The sequence below is a fragment of the Nelumbo lutea genome, chromosome 4, assembly GCF_056320005.1.
Source record: "Nelumbo lutea isolate HS-2025 chromosome 4, American lotus-T2T, whole genome shotgun sequence".
NCBI lineage: Eukaryota > Viridiplantae > Streptophyta > Magnoliopsida > Proteales > Nelumbonaceae > Nelumbo > Nelumbo lutea.
Window position 1 is genome coordinate 91652569 of NC_142687.1, and position 19427 is coordinate 91671995.

The window sequence follows — 19427 nt, forward strand, 5'->3', positions numbered from 1 at the left end:
TAGGAAACCGCTATTTTAATCTCTTTTTTTTTTTCTAATTCCAAGATCTTTGAAATATTGGTTGGAAAAATTCTTGGGTGGGTCAAGACAAGACAACCAAACAAATGGCAAGAGAGATTCACTTGTTTTGGAAGTATTAAATAGTAAGGATAAATAAGACTTTTTAATGATTCCATTGGATATAATTCTCACAGAAGAGGTCTTAGTCCAATTTAAAAAAAGAGAGAAAGTTACAGTATTTACAAAAAAACTTAGGGGAGGTTTAAGCCTTTTTACCCTTTATTTTTTCATGGTGCTACATAATGGGGGGTAGCCCATCCCCATCCTCTTAGGCTATATTATGTGCTACAGGGTGCTAGATAATAGGGGGTACCCTTTACAAACCTTGAAAAAAGGTTTGTAAAGGTTCCTTACCTTCCCCTACTCTTTCCTTCAAACCAAACACAGTCTTAAGTCTTAACCGCCCCAACCCAGGTGGCATTGGGATTTGATCCCAAGTCTGTGTTGTAACGAGTCAGCAATCCTATTAACTATCACCATCAGTTCGTTTTTTTCTTTTTTGGCTGAGATATGCCTTTCATTGTTAGAAATGCAACAACTGACTGGTATAATTTTTCAATACTATTGAAGCTCTCCACCCTTCCAAATGGAGCACATCATAGTTTATAAGTAATATCATTTAATGAGCTATTTATTATGTCACTAATTCAGGAAGAGAATAATTAATCGACTAATAAACACAATGGTATTAAATACACTTTGCTTAAAAGAGCACAAACGATAGGAAATATGAACTATACCACTGAATTGGATGGGTAAAATTATTCCCTCATAAATTGACAGTTGAAACAGATAATTTGCATAATGAGGCAAGGGTTTAAACTATTCACGCACAATTACAAGAACATATTTATTTATTTATTTTAGTTTTAATTTTTTATATTAAAATTTTAAGATTTAAGACAAAAGAAGGCATTTTTGGCAAAAAATAGTGGAACAAGGTAAACATATAGCTCTCAAATGTTACCAAAAATGAAAAAAAAGAACACCTCAATTGACTAGCTCAACAGCTTTTTAATAGTTTTTTGTGATTTCCAATTTTAGGGTATGACCGAGACAGTTAGGGCCGAGGTCACATTTCAAGTTTTCAACTGATCGAACCAATCCAATCTAACATTGCCATTTTCCCACCATATAAATAATGAGATAGAATTATATTAACACAATAGCTATTCAACAGGTTGTGAAAACAATGATAACCCCCCACGCACCATTCATAAAATGCATTAAGTTCACAGAAAGCGGTTAAATTCACAAAAACATGGATCTGATGATAGGCAAAACCTGACTTTTGGGCCAGTTAATCAGCCCCGGATATCAAGTGCCGTTTTTAGGGGCCAAACCATTCCGTGGAATGCTGTAGCCTTTTCTAGATGTCGTGTAAACGTTAATAGATATTTGGTTAGATGATTTACGTTCACCAATAGCCATTATTGCGTATAGCCTAAATGACTGCGACCGTTCAACCACTTATTATAAAATGCCCAATCATCTTTAATTTCATTGTTCCAAATGAGGGGGATAAGGAGATTAGTTGCTTCCCTTTACATGGAATGATGTTGAACATTATGGTTAGACCCACGATACATGGCCAGGGTTGCATTGCGTATTAATAACAAAAACCCACAATGTCAAGTAATCGAGTCATCAGCCATCAACACAAAAATCAATCTACTGGTCGGACGCCAACATAGGTATAAGATACAAAGGTGGTTGGGTTTGAATGCGCATTAAATCCATATAAATGGATAAACCAAATTTGATTTATCTTATTGGAAATTGATAGTTTATTCACCCTCAGAAATTTTATGGTTTTTTTAATGTATTATCCCAACTCTCCACCTATTCTATAGTACTCCCTAATAAATTCCCCCCAATATCACTGTTCTTAACTGTACAAATTCATAAAAATTTCTGAAGTGGAGTAATCAATAAAAACCCCTTGTTTATATACTCAGATTCAAAATCGTATCTTACCTGTCAGATATATACTAGATTAAAATTGAATTCAGATTGCAGTTGGTTATTGACTATCAATAAACCAAACTAAATCAAAATGTTATTAAAATGAATTAAAAAAATGGCTTTTGAAATTGTATATCAAGAACCAAACATATTGGAAATAAGTATTTCATATTTTACCAAAAAACACATTGAAAATAAATTTTATAAGACTTGAACCAATGACTAGTAAAAATACAACATTCAAACCAACATTACTAAAAGATCTAATCGATTGAAATTGATCCATGTCTAATCCAATTATAAATGGATCGAATTTGAATAAACCTTAAATAGGGCTGTAATCAAGCCAGGTATTAGGCGCAAAGTGAAAGTTCGGGGGCGTTCACAATGAAAATTCAAAGGAACATTTGTCATTGATCCCATAGTACGGGGGACCTTTGTAATTTACCCTTTTTTCAACTTTTTCTTCTCCATGTGACAGGAGCAAGGTCGATACAGTGCCATAAGCAGTAGGACAAAGGTCAAAGTACCGATATTGTACTAGAAGGATATTGTTGTGGCATCATTTATTAAAATGTTTGGATACATCTGATGGGCAAGAACATGCATATCGGGTGTTTCCAAGCCACTTAACATTTTTTTTTTCTTTTCAAAATTAGTAAGGGGGTCGGTCTTAGGCCTGCCTAGCCCCTGAAAATGGTAAAAACCCTAAAAGTCCTTTATTTAGAGCATCAAGGGCCTACCTTATACAATAAGATATGCCTGATATGTATTATTGAAATTTTGAACCCGTATGGATTTATTTCTGGGAAAATCTATGATACCAGAAAAACGTGGTAATTGACCAATCAAAGCATCCCATGAATTTTGATGAACACCACTTGACTCATCACCTCTTTTATTATACCTTTTGATTGGCTGTTTTTTGTTTTGAAAAACAAAATCATATACATTGGCAAAAATACCCTAGATAATCCAATATGGCCAACTTAAAGAATGTTCTTTTCTTTTATCAACAAAATTTCAACTAAGTGTTGCATTCGTTTTTGTTACGGATTTACAGTGGGCAAGATGTGGACTAGGTCTGTATGAATAAAGCACCTGACCATCTCAATATATGTTATACTTCTTCAATAATTAATCCAAACGGGCTTCACCTTAACCCCAATTTAGGAGATTTAAGCTATAAGCAAGGAGAGTATGTGCTGATTAAAATTTATATGATACGGTCCTTACCTTACTTGTAGGAGATTCAGGCTTTGCAATTGTAACGGCAATGAACCTGCCACCAAAAAACTAAACACCTCCCAAGTGAAGAAGAGGCATCTTTGTGCACTTAAAATTATTGATAAGAAGAAAAAGAGTTTAAGATGACAACCTTTCCATCCATTTCTGCAACAGCCAACTGGGCAGACTCTTCACTGGCAAACCAAACATATGCTAATCCCAAAGACTGTCTACATTTTCTATCTGTAATAATTTTTACTGCAAGATAACAGAGAAAAATAAGACAAAAAACAAGTAAAACGGTTCAATTCATATCTTTTACTTATTTATTTATTTGATTCAATAAAGTAAAGCACAAATATCCAATAAAAAAATAAAATAGCACCTTTACACTAATCCCTAAAAAAAAGCAAAAATGTTATTAAATAAGATGAGTAGTATTTTCACCTTTCCTTACTTCACCATAGCAGGAAAATGACTTCATCAAGCATCCTTCAGACATTGATAATGGAAGTCCTGCACCAATAATCAGGGAGGAATTAGAAATAAGGTTATTTCTGTAAATGAAAATGGAGAAGTTTGTATTGGGACGAAAAAAGAGTAACCCACTCAAAAATTTGAGAGGAAAAGAAAAGCTGACTTTTCAATTACTGTACATATATTGGTATATATAGTATGTGATTACATCTACATGAAAAACTGTATGTGTATGCATGCCTTTTCGAGCCACAAAAAATGTCGCTTGATTCACTGAGCAGAAAAGAAAATTAATTGAAAGTGTTGGATGTATTTTTCTTTCTCATTTTCTTCTCTAAGGTTGTGTTTAGTTTGAAGGAAAAAGTAGAAAAAGATAGGAAAACCTTTATAAACCTTGTATATATTTCCCTACCTTTCCCTTTCCTTGATTACCTTTTCCATCAAACCAAACATATCCTAAAATTAACAAATCTTTTAACTAACAACATAGAGCAATTGCTCATATCCACATTCCCACCCCCAACACATATAAAAAGAGAGGTATGATACCATGGGCTCCATAGGTTTAGAAGAGAACTGAGACCACATGTTAAATTGGACAGAACAAAATAAACAGGGATAGACTAATAATGAGGAACCTCAATACAGTTCTGTCCCACTGACCCCACTTTTGGCTAACTCTTCAGCATTCAAAGGAAAAGACATCCACTGGAATGGAACCAGTGTAAAGCACAAGGGCCAATTTGCACCTGAGGTGTGAGGTGCAAGGTGCAAGGCGCAAGGCAATGCTTGCACCTTTTTGAAGCAAGGTGCAAAAATACAAAAAAAAAAAAGCTAAAAATGAAAAATTGTCAGAAAATTCAAAAAAAGATAAACATAATATTAATAAAAAATATATACATGAGCATAACATGTAAAGCGTATTCAAATGAAAACTTAAAAATAAAACATATAAGGCATTTTCAAGCATGTAAAACCCACAATCTCTTTTTTTCCTCAATTGCATTACTTCAAGTAGCTAATGTGATGTAAAACATATTGCATTCTTGATTCTACGAGTCACCTTTGTACCACGCCCCTCGAAGCAAGCCCGAACAAGTCCATGTTAGGGTTTTAAATTCTTAATTCTCACATAAAATAATGATTTTATAATTTTAATTGCCTTTTAAGAAGATATTTTATTAGGATGAATGAATGAACAATAAAATATCTTCTTAAAAGGCAGTCAAACTTATAAAATCATTATTTTTCATGTGAGAAATAAGAATTTAAGACCCTAACATGGATTTGTTCAGGATTCCTCGAGGAGGGTAGTTGGGGGTCCGAGGGTAGAGCCCCCAACCTAGCCGCTAGGTTAAAAAATAGGAAAAAAGTGCAGAATTTTGAAAAGGCGCATGCCTAGGCTGAGGCGCAAGGCCTAAGAGCTGGGCGAGGCACATACCATAAAATACTCCTCGCTTGTGCACCAAGGCATGCCTTTTAAATTACTAAATGGAACCTCCAACCTGGAAGGTAGGGCCAACTCTTCTAAAATGAAATGAGATTGTTGCCATGAAAGATCTGAAAGACCACTAAATGGACCAGTTGCAACATTAAAGTACCTTTCCACCACAAACCTCTCATGATTTGGGGAGGAAAACTGAGACCATGAAGAAGGGAAGGATGTTCATCTATTTAGTGTTTAATCAGGCAAGAGAATGACATAAATATAGCCCCAGAAAGGAATGTGTTAAAACATCTCCACAACATGTACACCTTTCTTGAAGCATGCCCTACATGTTAGCATTTCTGTGGGCCACATTCAAGTAAGTACCTTAATCCTAGAGTGCAGGAACCATCCAAATGAATTTAGCAGGGAACAAGTTTTCAATATGTGAGCTATTTTGGTTCGAAGTGGCATCTAGTTCGAAAGTTAACTTATCCAAAAGTGAGATGATAGCAGTTGGAGATGTTCCTAATTTGCAAGACCTGGCAGAAGTGTTGGATGCAATATAGGTAGCTTCCCTACAAAATACTTGGGCTTACCTTTAGGGGCAAAGTGCAACTCAAGAAGCATATGGAGCCCTCTAGAGAGAATTGACAGGAAATTGGCTTCTTAGAATGTTAAGGGCCTGCGAATAGGATCTCGTCACAGGTCGGTCAACGGGGAAAACCTCTTGTTTTCCCTTGTTCCTCCCTTTTCTTGAGAAGCCTATCTTGGCGCCTTAATGGTGATTTGTTAAAGAGATCACCAACTCTCCTCTGCTCTTTCTTGACTAAAAATTTCGAAAATTTCACTGAATATCATCTGCTCCTTTAAATAGGAGATTACAAGAAGATAAAAGTCCTACTTTAGGAAGACTTCCTAATAACCTTTATCTATACTACTGCCTAATTAATAAGAACACTGAATCTACCTAAAATAGAAACAATTAAGATAAGAACACTGAATCTAGCTAACAGATAAGATAGGATAGGGACGCTGTATCTAGTTAACAGATAGGATAGGAACACTGAATCTTGCGCCCATTACTGCTGCTGTTTGCGGCTGTATTTCTTCCCAATAAAAGCATCCACAACATAGAAAGGTAGATATCTTCCCAAATGAGGAAAGGTGATTCTAGTTAAGAGTATGCCACCCAGCCTTCCAGCTTATTATTTGCCACTTTTTCTAATGCCCTCAGAGGTGTATTGTCTAAATACAATTTGGTGAATTGGGAAGAGATATGCAAACCTATATCTCAAGGAGGGCTGGGAATTGGGAAGATGAAATTGTTTAATATAGCACTACTGGGGAGATAATTCTGGAGATTTTCTAATGAACTACAGGAGTTATGGAGATTGATAAAAGGATTGGTCTGTGTGTTTGGACCCCCCAGACTTGATAAAAGGATTTGGTCTCTAACCCGGGTTGGCTCCTTCAATTGTGCATCTTTGTTTAAATCCCTCTGTTCTACCCTCTCCTCTCAAGTAAATCTGCTGTTTGTTCTGTCTACCTTTGGGAGATTGACAAAGAGAGGGAAGCTAATGTGGAAGTGTATCAGTGCAGCTAGCTTGTGGACTTTATGGGAGGAGAGGAATGCTAGAATTTTTAAGAGAAGGAAAGAAGCCTTGTTGAAGTAAGGAGTGTATAATGATAAGGACAACCTCTTGGATGAAAACTTCAAACTTGTTTGTGTATTACTCTTTTGATTATTTAAGGAGAAATTGGCAGCAGTGGCATCCACAGCCTCCACAAAGAACAGACTACAAGTAGAATGGAAGCCCCCTCCAGAAGGAATGGTAAAATTAAATTTTGACAAAAAGCAGTCTAGGCAATCCAGGACCCTCAGGCATAGGAGGGATTCTGAGAGATAAAGACAACAACATCTTTCTTTATTCTCAAGAACAGTGGGTGTTGGCGATTCTATAAGGGGTGAGATACTAGCAGTGGTACAAAGCATACAGCTTGCTAGTCAACTTGGAGTTGAAAACTTGATAGTTGAGGGGGACTACAAGGTGGTGGTGGGCTGGTTGACAAATCTAGAAAGTCTTTTGGGGTTACAGGGATCTTTTGAAGAAAGTAACTGGCTGACAAGAAATAGGGCAGTTAGGTTTCAGTGGGTTAGCAGATCGACAAATGCAATGGCTGATTCTTTGGCTAAACAAGGGGTATCAAGGGGTATCAAGGGGTGACCTGTTTTGGGCTACCTTAGAATTGTAATTCAGGTTAGTGTGTGTTTATTTTCAATATTGCTTAGCTCCAAGGGGAGGTATCTTGTGCCTCCTCTTAGGCTGATTGTGCACTCCTCCTTTGATTAATAAAATTGCACTCATTTATCAAAAAGAAAAATAATGGCTGAAAAGTGTGGGTTTAACACCAATGGTTGGGATGCAGGTCATGCTCATTTGACATACAGCTGCAGCATCCAGAAAGGCATATACAAAGCCTATCCCCATTTCATCAAAGGAATATCATACAAGGCAGAAAATAGAAGTGGGTTGATGTTCTGGCAAAACCCATGGAACAATGACAGTCCTTTAAAAGAAAAGATTCCCTTCCCTGTTTAATGTGGCTGAAAATAAACAGGCCTCTGTTGCTAACTGTTTTGTGTTGGATGGTGATAGAATAGTTTGGTCTCCTGTATTCAGGAGAAACTCCAATGATTGGTAGTTGGACCAGGTGACAGAACTTCTTTCTTTGCATCAGAACCAGCACATAGACATGAAATTAGAGGACTCAAGATGCTGGAAATGGGCAAAATCCAGCAAAATTTCAGTCAAAACCTCTTATATTGGTCGCCAGTCACCTTGGAGCCCTATAAAGCCATTGGGAAAGTCAAGTTTCTCAAGTTTTTCTTTTGGGTGCAAGGTTTTCAAGGTGCCAAGGCGAGGCTAGGTGATAGGGGGCACCTTGTCTGCTTGTCGCCTAGTCATCTAGGTGGTGGGACTTTTCTGAATAAAAACCATGAATACCAGGGCAATTTCCTAGGTTCCATAGCAAGCAGCAACCATCTTTCACTATTAGTTGTCTATAGTCTTCATAAAAATGAAGTATAAGTTTCATTTAAAACATAGAAAATCAACATATTCATGAAAAAATGGAGGAAAGAAAAGAAATTTCAGAAAATGCCTCTTTTTTTTGTCTTAGGAAAAGAAGAAAAGAAAAAGAAAGGATGAATATGTGTTGATTGGACAAAATTTTGAGTTCTTACATGCTTATTAGTTTAGGTTTTGAAGTCTTCAAGGGTTCAAGACAGTATATATCTTGATTTTTTTTATAAGTGCAGTATATATCTTGATTGAACCCTAACAAATAAGAAAAAAAATAAAAAGAACTAGTATCTTGATTGAACCCTCCATTAGCACCTTATTGCTGAGGTGTCACTCTATATGTTAAACTACCATGGTATTACCTAATTGTTGAAGTTAGGTAGCATATCCTAGAGGTAATCTCTATTTTATATGATAATGGGTTGTTATTATATCATTTGGTGTAGCAACAACAGACATGCCTTTGTTGGGTTATTTCATTTCTCATTTGATTGATAACAGCATGTTTGTGTTTTAATGGATGGTTGTAAGAAATTGTTGTGACCATGTGAATTCATGAAAACCAAACCCAGGCATGCACTCACTAGGTGATTTGGTTTACCCTTTGACTTATAGCATGTTTGGGTTATTTTAGAGTCCACAAGAAAGTGTTATGATTATGTGAACTCATCGCTCCACATGTTAAACTACGTATTTCTTGATATTCCTAGTAAGGTGGTGGAACATAGAGGTAGTCACCATTTTATTGTTCCGGGTAGGCAGATGCTAGACTTTGTTCTCATTGCCAATGAGCTCATTCATTCCAGGAAAAAAGAAGGTTCCCCAGGGTTGATTTGCAGACTTGATATTGAAAAGGCCTATAATCATGTTAACTGGAGATGTGTTGATCTTGTGTTACATCAAATGAATTTTGGGCAGAAATGGAGGAATTGGGTTAAAGTTTGTATCACCTCTCCAAAGTTTCAGTCTTGGTTAAAGGACAGTCCGCAGGTTTCTTTGATAGTTCCAGGGGTTTTATACAGGGAGACCCCTTGTCTCCTTTTCTATTTATATTTGTAATGGAGATCCTCACTATGTTCTGTAAGAAGGTTGTAGTTTTAGGTGAGTGGGAAGGTTTTGCAATCGTGTCGGGGGGAGAGAAGGTGAATATTCCTCAATTTGCAGATGATACGTTGTGCCTTGTGGATGCCTCTCCCCCTCAGGTGGAGTTAATCCTTGGGATCTTATCTTGGTTTGAAGTGACAACAGGTCTTAAAGTTAATTGGAACAAGAGCCAAATCATCCCAGTAGGCCATGTCTCCAACTTAGCAGAGTGTGCTAGTATTTTGGCTTGTCAAATTGAGTCCCTTCCAGTCAAATATTTGGGACTCCCTCTAGGGGTGAGTGGTGGTTCTTCTGCAATTTGGGACCCGGTTATTGAGAGATTGGAAAGCAAGCCGGCCTCTTGGAAGGCAAAATACCTCTCATTTGGGGATAGGGTGACTCTGATTAAAAAGTACTCTCTCCAATTTACCTACCTACTTCCTGTCTCTAGTCTCTATTCCGAACAAGGTTGCAAATCAGATTGAAAAGCTTCAGATGGGAAGAGGAGAAAAAAGTGCACTTGGTGAGTTGGGAGCAAGTTTGCCTCCCCAAAGTTGAAGGGGGGTTAGGTAGAAGGAAGCTGAAATCTTTTAATTCTGCTCTCCTCTGTAAGTGGATTTGGAGATTTGCTGCATAAAATGATGCATGGTGGAGATCTCTCATTGCCAACAAATATGGTGTGAATTGGGGCAATTGGAGAACTAGGGACCCTCCTCCCAACTGGGGTAACTCTTTGTGGAAAGGGATAATGAAGAACTTTTCAGCTCTGGCCGTGGGGGTCTCAGTTAGGGTTGGTAATGGTAACAGGACCAAATTTGGAAGGACCCTTGGTGCTCAAATGAACCTCTTGTTGAGTCCTTCCTCCTCTTCCAATGTGCTTCGGATCAAGAGGCCTCAGTTGCAGAATGCTATAGTATTTCTGGTGGTTCAGTTCTTTGGACTCCCTCATTTCGAAGGAATCTTTTTGATTGGGAGGTGGAAAAGGTTTTGAATCGGAGGATAAGTGGCACCGGAAGTGGAACTCTGATGGGGTGTTCTCTATTAAATCTTTGGCTGCTAATCTCAGTAGGTGGGGTGTCCTTGATTTTCCAGATCAGCAAGTGTGGAACCCCAACAGCCCAAAAAAAACCAACTTCCTAGTTTGGACTATGGCTCTTAATAAATGTCTTTCTAAGGAGAACCTAGTGAGAAGGGGAATTCAGGTTTCAGACTTGTCTTGCAGTCTATGTGGAAGCAGTGCTGAATCTACTGATCATTTGTGTATCCATTGTCCGTATTCTGCTCAGTTGTGGAACCATTTCCTCAGCTCCTTGAAGGTATGTTGGGTGATGCTGAGGTCGGTAAAAGAGCTGTTGTGTTGCTGGCAGCTTATGGGTTTGAGCAAGAAAAAGAAGACTGTCTGGAAGATGGTTCCAATTGCTGTAATTTGGTCCATCTAGACTGAGAAGAATAGAAGGATTTTCAGTAACAGGATTCTAAGTCTGGAAGAGTTAATTCATAAATCAGTGGGCAAGCTGATTTCTTGGGTGTCTGTAGCTGCGGATTTGAGAAACTGTAATGTGTCAGATGTATTTCTTTCCAGCTCTTGATGGAAAGTGTATTTGCTGATTTGATCAGTCAGCCTGTTCTGGGACTAATCTCAGCCTCCTGTGTGAAATTTCTTATCATTAAATATTACTTTACCTTTTCCAAAAAAAAAAAAAACAACCACCATGCACTCATTGAGTAATTGATATTCCTAGTAAGGTAGTGGATCCTAGAGGTAGTCACCATTTTATCATATGATAACAGGTAGTTCATGTATCACTTAGGGTAGCAATAACAACTATGCAATCACCGGGTAATTTTGTCTTTCATCTAATTGATAGGATGCCTATGTTTTATTGGAGGGTTGCAAAAAAGTGGTGCGACTACGTGGACTAATCAAAACCAAAGGTGATTTGGTTTTAAATTTGATTATTAGTATGCTTATAACTTAATGGAGGGTCACAAGAAAGTGTTGTAATCATGTGAACTCATAGAAATCAAATCACCCAAGCATGCACTCATTGGGTGATTTGGCTTTTCTTTTGATCGATAGCATGTTAGTGTTTTATTGGAGAGTTACAAGAAAGTATTGTGACCATGTAAACAAATCACAACACATATTAGGCTGCCCAGACAATTCTTGATTGTTATAATAGGAGGTAGACCTTAGAGGTAGTTTCTACTTTTTCATATGTTAGCATGTTGTTTTTGATCATTTGGGGTAGGAAAAAGGAATGCATTCACTAGGTGATTTGATTTTTCATCTGATTGTTGGCATTTTTGTGTTTTATTCTAGGTTGCAAGAAAGTGTTGCGACCATTTGAACTCATCGAATCAAAACCACCTAGGAATGCACTCACTAGATGATTTGGTTTTTCGTTTGATTGATAGTATGTTTGTGTTTTATTGGAGGGTTGCATGAAATTGTCATGGTCATTTGAACTAATCACTTGACATGTTAGCTACTTTGATATTTCTAAATTGTCATAGTAAGGTAGTAGACCCTAGAGGCAATTTCTATTTTTTTTCATATGTTGGCAACTTGGCAAATTGTTAGTGTGTCATTCAGGGTAGCATAGTAGGATGCATTCACTAGATAATTTGTTTTTTTGTTTGATTAATAGCATATTTGTGTTTTATTAGAGGGTTGCAAGTAAGCGTTGTGACCATGTGAACGCATTGAAACCAAATCACCCAAGCAAGCACTCCCTAGGTGATTTAGTTTTTCATTTGGTTGATAGTAAGTCGTGTTTTATTGGAGGGTACTCATTGCTCTACATATTTTTTTTTTATGAATGATAATAAATTTATTAATTCAAAAGCAAATTTAGACTAAGTTCATACAACATCCCAGCGAGAGGCGCGAGCTGCAGCCCCTCCTTGAATCTTGCAAGTAAACTAGGAAAGAAAAGCAAGAATCACAACTGAGCCCAAAATAATTCTTCCCTATTTACCCCTTGCTTAGCTAACACATCTGACAAAGTATTTTCTAATCTCCCCACCCATTGTATAGTGACCAACATATTCCTTGTCAACCAACTAAATTTCTTCATTTCATTCTTGTAACGCCACATAGCCTCTTCAGGATTTTTCAACCAACCCACCACCACTTTGGAATCCCCCTCAATTATTAGGTGTCGTACCCCTAGCTGGTTTGCAAATTGCACCCCTTGTACAACAACTAAAAGTTCTGCCCTGAGGGAGTCCCCAATTCCAAAGGGACCTGAGTAGAGCAACAAAATCTCTCCCTTCTCATTTCTCAAAGCACCCCCCATTCCGGAAAATCCTGGATTACCCATGCTAATTCCATCAAAGTTCAACTTTAGTGAGCCTTCGGATGGAGGAGACCAACTTGTAATTGATTTGTCCTTTAGAGATGAACACCTCGCTACTGCTAACCAATTTCTCCAAAGGTCATTAAAGGAGAATTGATGAAAGATTTCCAAGGTCTTCATCCAAGGTATTGCCCTATTTAACACACAGTCTTTCAAATCCTGACTGCTCCTTTCCTTTTCTTGAAAAATTCTAATATTCCTCTCTTTCCAAAGAGTCCAAATCAAGGCAGCACGAGCACATCTCCACATAATTCCCCCTATTGTTGTAGGCCAGTAAAAGGTAGAATGGTTGAAGAGCATGTGAACTTCTGCAGGTAGACTCCAACTACCCCCAAACAACGAAAGTAGCCAAGTCCAAAGGTCTGCAGAAAAGGGACAAGATATTAATAGGTGGTAACAATCCTCACCGTGAGCTCTACAGAGGATACACCAATTAGAAGAAATATAGAGGAAATGTCTTCTTTTTTGTAGGTTATCTAGAGTGTTTACTTTCCCATGGAATACTTCCCAACAAAACGCCATAATTTTGGGGGGAACTGGCCTGCACCAAATTTCTTTTAACGGAAAGGGTTGGTGAGTAGAAAGTTGAGAGATGGACTTGAAGAAAGAAGCACAAGTGAAGGTTCCATTGGGTCTAGGAGTCCAAACCCTCTTATCTGGCTTGGAGGGATCCAAACAAACCTGATTAAGACAACCAAGCAAAACAGAAAGAGAATCAATTTCATCATCACTAATTCATCTACGAAACCCAAAATCCCAAGTAGGATCTAAGGGTGTTCCCAAAGGTGAGACAAATTTTGAGACCACCTCTTTTTTGTACAAAGAAACAGAAATTAGCGAAGGGAATAAATCCTTTAAAGGTGTGTCTCCTACCCAAATATCCTCCCAAAAATGGACAGAGTTGCCAGAACAAACTTCATACCTGATAAAATTGAGAAATTGAGGAAGGGTGTTGTGAATAGCCTTCCAAGGTGCTGCTAGATTAGCTTGCCTTGATACACCAGCATCCCATCCACTCTCTGACCTCCCATGAATGCTTCCCACCACCTCATGCCACAATCTCTCTCTTTCCAATGGCCATCGCCACAACCATTTCCCTAACAGAGCTTGATTTTTTCTAGTTACCCTCCCAAGTCCCAAACCCCCCTCTTCTTTACTTCTGCACACAATTTCCCAATTAACCAAGTGATCCTTTTTTCTTGTCCCGACTCCCATAAGAAATCTCTCATCAACTTCTCCAGTTTCCTAGCTTCCCTAACTGGTATCCTAAAAACAGACAAAAAATATGTAGGTAAGTTAGCCAAGGTAGCTCTCATGCTCTTATTAGGGTAATTCTCCCTCCTAAAGAGATAAAATTCCTCTTCAATGAGGCTAATCTCTTCTCAAATTTTTCTATTGTTGTGATCCAAAATCTACTCTCCCTAGGATTTTCCCCTAAAGGAAGCCCTAAATATGACATAGGCCAAGCAGAGGTGGAACACTCAAGACACTCCGCAATAGCCTCGACCTCCCCTACCTCCAAATTTATACCCGCTATGCAGCTCTTTTCCAAATTTATTCTCAAATTAGAAATACTTTCAAATCCTTTGATTAGCTCCTTTAGGTTTGCTACCTTTTCGCTAAAACCTCCTTCGCAAAAGATCATTAGGTCATCTACAAACTGAAGGTGGGTTACGGGGACTTGGTGTCTCCCTATTCTCCAACCCCTAATGGCATCTTCACTGTCAGCCTTAGTAATGATCCTACTAATCACATCAGCTACTAAGGTAAAAAGGAAGGGTGAGAGTGGATCCCTTGCCTGACACCTTTACAAGCTGGAAAAAATCCCTCACCATACCATTTACCAGAATAGAGTAGTGACAAGTATTGATACACCCAAAAATCCAACTACACCACTTGTCCCCAAATATTGAGCTATCTTTCTATTTACTGATTGTCAAAGTAAGGGAGTTGACCCTAGAGGCATACATTGATGTGAGGCATCATTCAAAATTATCCCCAACAATTTGAAATCCTAAGAAAACATGGAAGTTTCTTCGTAGTTCTTCCTAGCATCATAATATCCAAGAAAACAATATCATCTAAAGCATCGATGCCAATACACAGCACAAATTCTCACTACCCAAATACTCCTTAACTATGAATTTGTGAATATTGGGCTCTTGCATCATTACAATGTCAACATCAAATTTTCCCAAGTAGTCTTTATTGATCATATAATCTCGAAATCTTTCATGTTCATTTACCATCTTCTATGATTAAACTTGCTACTTTGTTTGCCACTACATATCCCTGATTTAAAACCACCATATTATCTGAAGCCACTAGTTTATTCATGATTTATCACAAGTTCCAATTTCTTCTAGTTCCCTTTAAATTGTTTCTAGCCATGGAATTTTGACTTCATATAGAATTAACTTTGCTTCTTTTTTATTGTCACAAGGATAGGCATAATATTTTGACTACAAACCCAGTCGCAAGTTTACCACTTTACCTCAATGACTCCCATCAGTAATTGCCTATATCTAAATCTTCATTAGAAGATTTGTATTGATCTTATTCTCCAAAGAAACAATTAACCTATCTTTGCAATTTATAAGATCCTTCTTTTTTCAATCATGTCAAATTCACCAACTCAAACCAACATAATTTTCCTATTTGTAACCATCCATGCTTAACCTAGCGACCTTTTCTTTGAAAAGGGCCATTGTTTTCTAAGTTTCCAAAAATATACATTCCTTTCAAATTTCAAAGGATTAAAAAGGGAAAAAAAAAAAGTGGTCAAGTGTCTTCTTCAACATCACTGCATAAGAAATACAAAAAATTGAACGTCTGAAACCTTTCCCTATTTTCTTTGATAAATGGCCAAAAAAGATCATCATTATCCTCATATGGAACAAAAGCTGCAAAACTCTTAAAGGACCACAGCACCAGCTAAATCGTAAATTGGGAAAATGAATAGAACTTCCATGACAAAATCTTATTATGTAAATAGTTTACATAGATAAAAACCTCTCCAATCCATGCAATTCCATGGAGGATCCTTAAGACAACATGGAGTCGTGAGGCCAAAATAGTCTTTGAGAATTTTAACCCAAGACGCCCTAGGATTTCAAGCCGCATTAATCAGAAAAGGGCCTCAAATGTAAAGTGCTTACAAGTAAGTGCGCGATATCTTGTCCATAGTGGAAAAAAGGAAGTAGTTCATATGTGTTGGTTTTTTTAAACATTATATTGAACTGTCTCAGCTTACATGGATTTTACAAAGGGATTTATTATCCCAACAATACAGAGGTAGTTAAAGAATACAGCTGGCAGAGGTTATCAGGTATATGGTAATATGGTTACAAGGTAACGTGGGGTATGACTTGTAATGTTCTAGCAAGCTCAACATGATAAATTTTAAGATAGCCATGCCAAACAGAAATTACACTGGACCTTCTTGTTCAACGATCTCTGTCGATATGACTAAATTTAGAATTGACGACTCGTCAAACAGCCTCTTGCAGAAACAGAATCAGCAGGTTGTTTAGGAGAACAATCGGAGAAAAAAAAAAAAGAAAAAAAGATAACTATTTGACCAAATTATCCGACCTAGTGGAGAATCAAACAGAACATTCGCCAAGAAAAAGAAATAATTGAAATTCCATATCATTACTTGATTGCAACAAACAGCAAATGAACATACATAAAGAAACTCATCCCTATTGCATCCTTGGAGGGGCCGACTGAGCGAAATGTAAAAGCTTTCAACCATACTACTGCTCACCTTACTCACTAGACTTCAACAATAGTACCGAACTTCGTGCAAACTAAAGTACTAAACAGTCCAATTACGCATACATTAAGCGAATTTCGTACAATGAGTTCGATCTGATGAAGATCGAATAATTACCTTTGATGAAGATCCTCGTTGAAGAATATTTCTCGGCTTCGACTGAAGAACCAGAACTCGAGCAGCATCGGATGTTCGGAAGAGCCGAGTTGCAACGATTCACTGATTCTATTTTGAATGTGATAGGGACGATTGTCCTTCGAATTGGAGTTTTCGAAATCGAGGATCTGGAGATTGCAAAAGATCTGTGATGTAATAGGACACACGAGGATGCAAGAGCCATTGGAAATCCCTAATTTCAGCAACCATGAAACTCGAATCGAGGGGATAGATCTTAAATACTCGAGTTTGAAAATGGTACCGGGAAACGTGGTACAACTGTACAAGAAATGCTTGTAATGGGCTTTGATATGGGCTTGGGCCCCATTAATCTCATTCACAGCCACATGCGTTCGTTCAGTGGGAGTGGATTGGAGTCTTGGAGACAGGAGATCAGATCACATCTACGCCCCATGGAGGGCGCCCACAAACGCTCCACATACACATTTCAGCGTACATTGAGAATATCTCTCGAAATTGTCAGTGGTAATTGTTCCCAATACACAGTTGGGATACGCTGTGGGACTGCAGACTACTGTCCGTTCTCATTAATCTCTTCGTCCATAGTCGAACCCTTTTTCTCTCGTTTCCCTTTATTTGGTGGAAAAGATTTTGATTAAACCATGAAAAATTATAAAATGAAAAAAAAAATAGTGGAACCAATCAGATAGTTGAAATTCATCGGATCGTGGCGTGGCTATATTTGGTGCGAGAATTAACTAGATTGGGTGAGACTCACCTAGCGGTGGTGGTCTCATTACTCTGGACTGGACCTATAGCTATATTGCATGGCTAGTGTTGACGAGTCCGGATTTGTCGACCACAATACATTGCAGGTCACATTTCACCCGAGATCAAATCAGCCCCATAAGACTGCACCCCACAACCTCTCACAGCATATTCCCACGTGCATTGGAAACATCTCGGGATAATACTATCATGTTATTATCTATAAATATCTTCAATACATGGCAAAGATGTGTTGTAGGATGTTGTGAGGAGCAATCTTGTGGGGGGCTAATTTCAATTTCATTCACCCACATGGGGAAATCCAACTGTTGGCCCAAGATGTGGTTATCATTCTTGGCCCAGAACTACCTTAAAGGCTTAAACATACTAGACATTTTTTACCTATAAACTCTCCCCATATCCCTACCCACGCGACACTATATGCACACTACATGGAGAGATGTACAAATGCTTCCCACATCTCTACCCACAAGAACATTACATGCACATTTTGGAAATGTCTCCTTTGTCATTGTCATTCATGGAAAGATGTTCCTAATACATAGCATTAGTGTCTTGTGGGTAGGTAGGGGAACCGAACCGTGGGCTTAATTTCCAAACCAAACCAGTAATAGAAACTGAACCAAAGTCAATTGGTTAATTGGTTGTTGGTTTGGTCAATCGAATCGTGGGCCTAATTTTCAAACCTAACTGGTAGTATTGGGTTTCGAAAAACCGGTAATTGAAACTAAACCAAAGTTGACTGATTAATTGGTTGTCGGTTCGATTAATCGTTGGTTCAGTTTTTTGGCTTTTATATATGCATATGTAATAAAAAATTAGAAATACACATAAGATATTAAATAATATATTTGTATATAATATATATATATATATTAAATAATTATATATATATATATATTAAATAATTATATATATATATATATATATATATATATATATCGGTTGGTTCAATTAACCATCAATTTTTCAAAAATACCGAACCAATTTGTTCAATAAACCATAATTTTTTGTTCAATCTTGTTGGTTCTGTTTTTCTTGCTCACCCCTATGGGTGAGGATGAGGGAAATGTTTGTAGGTAGGAGTTTAGAAGATCTAGGCTGATCATCCATTGGGAGACAATGTTTTAAAAACTGGCCTAGAATCTCCACAAATTTTGTTGAGAGTTGATATAATTCTATCCTTCTTTATTAATCAAAATAACAAAAAGAAAAAAATATCAAATTTGTTAGTAGGGAATGACCAATGGAATCAATAGTTACTTTACCTACAAAACTAACCAGGCTACCAGATATCTAAGGCTGCAACTTGGGTTGGGTTGGCCTGAATCCAACCTGAAAAAGTTGGGTTGATGTTTGGGTTAGGGTTAGGGTTGAAATTCATGAACCTGACTTTACTTCGGGTTGGGTTAGGATTGACCCCTTAGCCAACCCGAACCCGACTCTATAGTACATGTAATATATAAATATATGTTATATGTAATATATAATATACATTGATTGTTTAGATGCATGATATTTGCATAGCCCCCACCACATAGCATCATGCATTTCTTTTAAGATAAATCACTTCACTTAATCCTAATTAGAAACACTAAAACCTTAATAACATTATTTTATGTTTTTTTTTTTTTAAATTTTATTCTTCATCTCTTCTATGTTGTTTGCTGCCCAAGAAAGATCTATCGTAAGCCATAACTCATAATAAACTATAGTCATTTATAACATCGACAAACAAATACTAATGAAACATAGGATTAACATATGTAGTAAAAATTGAGTTAAGATCTAAAATCGAGAAATTCTATGAGGTTTAAGGGATGGAAAGAAGGTTAGATTGGGCCCAACCCGAAATTGGCTTTGAGTTGGGTTGGGTTGGATTAGGGTTGAATTAGTTAGGGTTAGGATTAGATTAGTCGGGTTGAAGGCCAGATTGGGTTAGGATTAGGGTTGAGCTAGGATTGGCCTCAACCCAATCTAAGCCGGCCCGACTTGCAGCCCTATTCCATCAGATCTCGCAACTTATTTAGCCACTCACACATGGACCTGAATGGGAC

At 37.5% G+C, this 19427-nt stretch overlaps 1 protein-coding gene across 2 annotated transcripts; it reads right to left on the reverse strand.

The window, feature by feature from the left end:
* Window positions 1–3006: 3006 nt before the first annotated feature.
* LOC148861784 (RNA-binding (RRM/RBD/RNP motifs) family protein) lies at window positions 3007–16896 on the reverse strand. Of its 2 annotated transcripts, none has more exons than XM_088986821.1 (4): window positions 16582–16896; window positions 3700–3768; window positions 3404–3510; window positions 3007–3321 (listed from the first exon to the last, which is right to left on the reverse strand). In XM_088986821.1, exons 1-4 carry the CDS (start codon window positions 16802–16804, stop codon window positions 3235–3237), a joined length of 486 nt encoding a protein of 161 aa, XP_088842947.1. In that variant the 5' UTR covers window positions 16805–16896; the 3' UTR covers window positions 3007–3234. The 2 variants fall into 2 exon arrangements, with proteins under 2 accessions (XP_088842947.1, XP_088842948.1); XM_088986822.1 differs by having other exon boundaries at window positions 3007–3307; window positions 16582–16892.
* Between the last annotated feature and the right edge of the window lie 2531 nt (window positions 16897–19427).